This window comes from Chaetura pelagica, unplaced genomic scaffold (genome assembly GCF_000747805.2).
Source record: "Chaetura pelagica isolate M959 unplaced genomic scaffold, ChaPel_1.0 scaffold289, whole genome shotgun sequence".
NCBI lineage: Eukaryota > Metazoa > Chordata > Aves > Apodiformes > Apodidae > Chaetura > Chaetura pelagica.
Window position 1 is genome coordinate 854,427 of NW_009954554.1, and position 6,660 is coordinate 861,086.

At 34.8% G+C, this 6,660-nt stretch overlaps 1 protein-coding gene across 1 annotated transcript in view; it reads right to left on the reverse strand.

Annotated features, from left to right (window-relative positions):
- Positions 1-6,660, reverse strand: part of PHF3 (PHD finger protein 3) — a 38,894-nt gene that overhangs the window by 10,007 nt on the left and 22,227 nt on the right. Inside the window, exons 4-8 of the mRNA XM_010005106.1 lie at positions 5,881-6,208; positions 4,701-4,878; positions 2,260-2,410; positions 1,770-1,926; positions 631-747 (exon numbers count right to left, since the gene is read on the reverse strand). Of these exons, the coding sequence (XP_010003408.1) occupies positions 631-747; positions 1,770-1,926; positions 2,260-2,410; positions 4,701-4,878; positions 5,881-6,208 (931 nt within the window). The remainder of the gene's footprint in view (positions 1-630; positions 748-1,769; positions 1,927-2,259; positions 2,411-4,700; positions 4,879-5,880; positions 6,209-6,660) is intronic.

Here is a 6,660-nt window from a genome sequence, read left to right on the forward strand (position 1 = left end):
CCTGTCAAATACAGGTATAAATACAGCATGACTTTCTATTTCAAGAAAAGTAATGCTTAAACTAACCCAGTAAGCTTCCTACCCTTTGGTCGAGTTTTTTTTGTTGTTTTGTTGGGGTTTTTTTGTGAGGTTTTCTTTTCCTTTACATTGCTTTTCCAGCTGGCAGATGAAGTTTTCAGCTTTAGGTTTACCTCTTAGTGGGTAAATTCTCATGCTCCATTGGTATGTGAGTTATAAACAACACTGGTTTGGTTTGTCCAAAGAGCTATCTCTACCTTTTTAAGAAACTGGTGGCTATAAAGTTCCAGTGAGAGCTTTAGAATCTTGTTGGAAATAAGGACGAAGAAGCCTTCAGTCTTGAGACAGAAGCAAAAAAGAGCAAGCAGCAACAAAACTGCACAGCAAAGGAAAAATGCACATTCTCCCCCTTTCAGGAATTTACTACACTTCTTTCACTTCTGTCCTAACAACCCCTTTGGGTTTTGAATACTAATTAAATTAGAGATCCTTATTAGTCAAAGTTACTTTGTGCAACATGCATTCTGTTCTTTCTACACAATCTTAACCAGAAAACAGAAGGTAGAAACTGCTTAGGCAGTCAACTAAACACCAAAAGTTAACAAATCTCACGTGTCTGTTTTCTCTCTGTCTCCAAGCAGCCAGTTCTTTGGAAGCCAGTTCTTCGGGGCTCATTTTTATTAGATGGTCTGGAGTAACCTCTCCTCTCAGTACTTTCTTAAATAATATCTAGAAGAAAGAAGGGAAGTTACCTTAAACTATCAAGACAAAACCAGCTCAAAGCAGGAAATATACAACATACTCTGCACAGCTATATGGATCATGTGTTTCTGTAATTATTTCCCACTGTAGGAAACAGCAGCAGATTTTCAAAGATAAAAAGCTTATCTCTAGAGTTTCGTTTATTCTACGTAAAAGAATGCATCTACAGATCCCCCTTAATGATAAGACTTACAATTAACTGTTGTTCCAAAGGAGATACTGAGTTTATGCCCATTGCAGCAATAACTCAAGACTAATTTTTTGAAGGTGCAAATCAAATCCCCTGTATTGCACAGCAGAAAGAAGCTTGCATTAAAGAGGATGTCTATGTTTCTTGACTGACTGTTGTGAACTCCCAGGGTAAAAAAACCCCATGTATCGTAGCAGCATGAGTAAAGAAAGAGAAGGCAGTGACAGAAGTTAGTCTGTTCATATAATTTACAGTTGGCTACTTGTAATAGTAACATATTATAGACAAAGCAACTTGATCAGATTAACCAATGATAGGAACAAAAGATACAAGTAGAGGAGATAAGTATGATGTTGAATAATGGGCTCATAGAGAGCAGAAAAGAGAGTGAAGACTGAGCTTGAGAAATCTGGGTATGAAAAAGGTATTGGGCAGAAACAAAAATAAATAAATAAACAGGAAAGAGTTATGGGTCAGCCAGGAACAAGCAAACAAAAGATTAATAATAAAGATGAACACTTAAGTTAGGCAAGCTATATCCACTGCACTTTGAAATCCCACTATAAAAAGTACAGTGGGTGCAAGCAGTTGAAGAATTAATGATGGAAAACAGAGAACAGTGAGTGCTCAAGAGGCCAAACAACATCAAAGAGATGGGAAAGTCTACGAAAAAAAAAAACAAACCAACAAACAGGATAATTTGTGAAAAGATTAATATTCTATCTACATAGAAGATTATTCCTTTAATCTGCAGCACACAAAATATTTCTGCAAAGTGTAACAGAAATAGAATACATACATTATTTTTAGGATCTTTTAGATTGAACATCAGACTTCTGTATTTGTTCTTATACTTTGAGTCAGTATCCCGAAAAAAAGAAAACAGCTCTCTTTCAATCCTGGTGGCAACTTTTGCTGCTCTCTCCTCAGGAATCTTTAAATTGGAGTCTGTCAATCTGTGAGAGAACACAACAGCAAAAATTACCAAATGCTTTCAAATAATCAGTATTTTTTCTCTGCCTTCAAAAAGAAAATAATTACAAACAAAAAATAATAATTTAATTTAATAATATATAGAATAGAATCATAGAGTCATTAAGGTTGGAAGGGACCTTAAAGATCATCAAGTTCCAACCCCCCTGCCATGAGGAGGGAACCCTACCTCTAGACTAGATTGCACAAAACCTCATCCAGCCAGTTTAAAACCATTACCCCTTGTCCTATCACTATCTTCTCTGCTGAAAAGCCCCTCCCCAGATTTTCTGTAGATGCCCTTCAAGTATCTTTACCTTTTCATCAGGATTTCCTTAAGAGACTGCTTGACACTTTGTCTTATCTGATCTGCAGAAGGTTTGGAAGCTGGCATGGCTGGCACGTGTGTTGCACTAACGGGTCCTTTTTCATTTTTTTTTTTCTTAACTTCTTGTTTCTCATGAATACCTATCAAAACACACAAAATTTAAAACTGTAAGCTACTCAAGCTACTGTTAAAATGTTTGCTGTTACTGGATGCAATGAAGTTTTCTTTTTAAACTCCTAAAAATTCATCTTCAAGGAAAAGGAGTGGACTCACAGGGTGGTTGTTAATTTTTTTTCTTATTTGGTTTGCATTTTGCATTGCACAGATTAATCCAGAAACAAGCAGGACTTCTGCCCTATGATTAAGGTATTTTCTTCTACACTGGATCGAGATGATCCATGCTAATTAGCTTGATCTTAAGTAGGATTTTTTACTCTGAATTTGTGTTATAGCACAGACTAATATTTCAATGAGAAAACTGAGAAACAATATACTGGGAAGCACATACTATATGCATATTAAACTTTACTTCAAAATAGCATTTTTCTTTAAACTTAGCATTTCTGTATCTGTTACATATCAAAATTATTTCAAGTATAATAATCTGAGCTTCTGATTCAGGTAACAGACACTCCTAAACAAGGCTATTGTAAGGTTTGGGTTATAAATAATATAAATAATGGAAATTCCTAATAAAATTAAAATCATTAAAGCAAAAATCCCACATTCCTTCAAGGTTCAATTTTCAGAATATAAACTGAAAGCTCACTTGCCTCAGCATGTGACCATGTCACTAATTTAGAGCTCTAAGCTTCTATTACAAAAGCAACAGGAAATAATACTTATTCACTTTCTACTCTGAAAAAAAGCAGCTGAAGACTGACAAAGATCTAACTTGAGTGTTGGATCCTTAAATGATGCCTTTATTATTGAGAGCAACTTAAGATGCAATTAATATAGGAGTAAACTAACAACATTTTCAAGTAGCTATAAAAAGAGATTTCCTTTTCTGTCAGGCAGGCTGCATGGTTGGATCATCAAGACGACTATAATGCTTATCAAAATTGCTGATTTGCCCTTCCTCCCCAGCTAGATGGTACAGACCTGAAGTAGCTGATTGCCATTCTGTGCTGTGATCTGAAGTATTCATACGCTAAGCTTGTTAAATAAAGCAGCTCTGATAATGCTTTTATTTGATTAATACATTTTTTTTCTCATCTCCTCCTCAGAAGGAGGATGAAGAACTGGACTACAGCCTTTCCAAAGTTGTTGCCTAATAGGGTCAGGGGAAATGGAAAACCTTCACATCTGAAAACACAGTCCTGTAACAGGGAAGCAATGGGCAAGCTTAGCAATAAACAATGTCACCATAAGCATAACTGAAAGCAGTTAAGACATTAAAATTAACACGCTGCTTAGTATTTTTATGCTAATAGTCCCAACAGAGATGGCAAAGCCTCCTCTCTGTTAAAAATATTTTTTAAGTTTAACTTCTATTCTGAAATCATCACTGTAAAAATCTTGTCATTCCCTAGTTCAAACAATGTATTTTAGAATAATTAATTATTTCATGGATGCCAGAGAGTCTTTACTCCATGTAATTTGCAGTTAAAAAGGATATAAATTATTTTGTGGCTCAGAATTTCAAAGCTGAACAAGAAGTTACTTTAAGTCTAGTAAAATGCTATTCAGTATAAAATACTTACATTTACACTTAACCCTGACATTTTAAAATTGCTCTCCTCCACCAAAAAGAGTTACTGGAATGCATCAGCATTGGCGAAAGACCAGAAGAGCAGGTTGTATTTTTTGGACAATAATTTAAAGCTTGAGTTTTGGAGCTAAAGACACAGTTCTCAAAAATTGTCACTAGCTTTGCTGCTGAGATTTCAGTCGCAGAACACCCTGAACTTATTGCTAGGAAGGAAAATAGGTCCCCTTCAAACCTTGTGAGTAAAATGTACAAGAAAATCTGATGGCTAATGTGCAATACAATGTTCCTCTTTGAAATTAGTCAATCCTATTATTTTTCATTTTGAGCAAAAGATATCAGTATGTCCAAGTGTAATTTATATAGCAATGAGAGTGTACATTAAGTATTTAATAGTATTTTATGGAAGAGTATTTCAATGTTTTCTCCAATGTGAAATAAAGCGTAATACAGTTTAATTCTTGATTATGTGAGCATCTTCTACTATTCTAACAGGAAACATTCACACATCTACACAGGAAATATTTACCTGAGAAATAAAGTTTAAAAAAAAAAAAAAAGAGAAATAAGGATCATAAACATAATGGTAACAAACAGCTCTTCAGATAACTATGATTTGCATTATGAAACATGGTTTAAAAAAACTGGTACTATAAAGTCAGTCATCATCCTGAATGTATGCAAATTACAGTGTGAAGTATCTCACCAAACCTCACTACCTGATTTTGTGGACCTTTCCACCACACTGAGAGACTCCTTATTTATTCTTTCATTTTTATCTTCAGGAGACCGCCGAGGAATTACAGCAGTTTGTGATCCTTTGCGAACAGGGAGATGTTGCCCTTTTTTAAGATCCAAGTCTCTGGATTCAGAAGAGCTCTTCCCATCACCAGATTCCTGCAATAAACATTTACATGTGTCAGCACACTACTCAATGCTACAATAAACCACTACATAATTACCACACATTCTTCTCATTTTTCTTCTTTTTAACTATCCTGTACAACAAATTCCTTGGAAGTACCCACCATCATACAGTATTTTCTAAAAAGTTACTGAACAATTTTCCGAATTACTGCCATGTATTGCTTAACAATCCTGAAATAATGGCCAAAGACACATCACAGGCAATTTGCAGTTAAGCTCTATGTTTTCAGCTATTTTAAAAGGTCAGGAATTCCAATGAACATCCCTTACCCAGTTTTAGCCACACATCCACAGGAAGTGACTTACAATTAGGAAGTACATATAGACCAAAATTAAATAGAATAGTTTACATGTCAGAATTACAATACTACTATTCATAAATACAACAAAAAAGACTACTGATTATTAAGTTATGATGAATGTGATGCTATATACTAAAAGACTCTAAAGAATTGTAATTAAAACATCTCACCGCTCCTGGAAATAATCCTTTGGTTAGTAAAATGAGACACAATGAGTGAGAATTGCTCTAATTAAAATGTTAAGCATTTTCTTCAACATACAATCTGAAGTTAAAACAATCATAACTAAAATACTGTTTCCACATTTTGTTCTACAGGTATTTAAAAGATCTGCAGTTTATATCACACAGCAAATTGAGAGATGTCCTGTAAGTGTTAAAAATCTGAAAGAAAAACACATTAAGTCCTTCACCATTTTTGCATACTCCATTAAGTGCATATCCACAGACATGATGTGCACATAACCCTGCTCAATAAAAGACGAATTTAAAAGCAGTACCTTGAAAAAGTCAGGCCAGTTAGAAAATTAAGTAACTCTAAAAACAATAATGGAGAAGTCCTAAATTAGATTCACAAGTGTTTGAAACATGGTATTTTAAATGGCAGGGAATTAGGGGGAAACTCCTACTCCCAATAATGAACAGAAGTTTAAGCATCAAATAAGACTCACTCGTCTGAAGATTTTGACTTTGTGCTTCCCAGTGTCCTCTGTTTGTTTTGATTTTTCAGCTGTTACATTCACATTACAAGTGGGTGCTTGCTTCGACATCCCCGGTTTTTCACACTCAGTTGCCTTTTCTTCTCTATGGATTTCTAATTTCACTTGAGTATCTGTTACATTTTGATCAAAACACTCCATCTTTTTGTCTTCTTCAGCACAGCACTTCACACACACATATTCTTTATCTTCTTCACCCATCTGCTGAGCTTGAGAAAGACTCAGTCCAACACAATCACCATGAAACCAATCATCACATCTACCACAGCCTACCATGAATCTGAAAACAAAACAAGACATAAGTCAGTGTATAGCTATGAAAGAAGACACAAGAACTTATGCAGAATGCACTATAATTGTTCTGATTTGTGCATCTCAACAGTTCCTTCTTACCTTGCCAATAATTTTTTTTCAGTAGCTTTACATCCACATCCAGCCTTACAACATGGTATTAGCTTCCTGAGAAACACAGGCTTTTTGTCTTTTGCAATAGTCCAAGTGAATATCATAACCTTACTATGTCTTTTGTAACTTTCCCCCAAATCCTACCAACAGGATTTTTTTCAGACTATTACAACCAAACTGACAGGAATGTATTAAAATATATGTATCTACTAATCAAAAATCCACAACTCTCAAAAGCAGTAAACTTTTGTGTATAGACTTGAAAAGGACGTTTTATAGCAAGAACTTATAATCCTTGCTTTTCTTCAAATGTGATCATCATTCCTG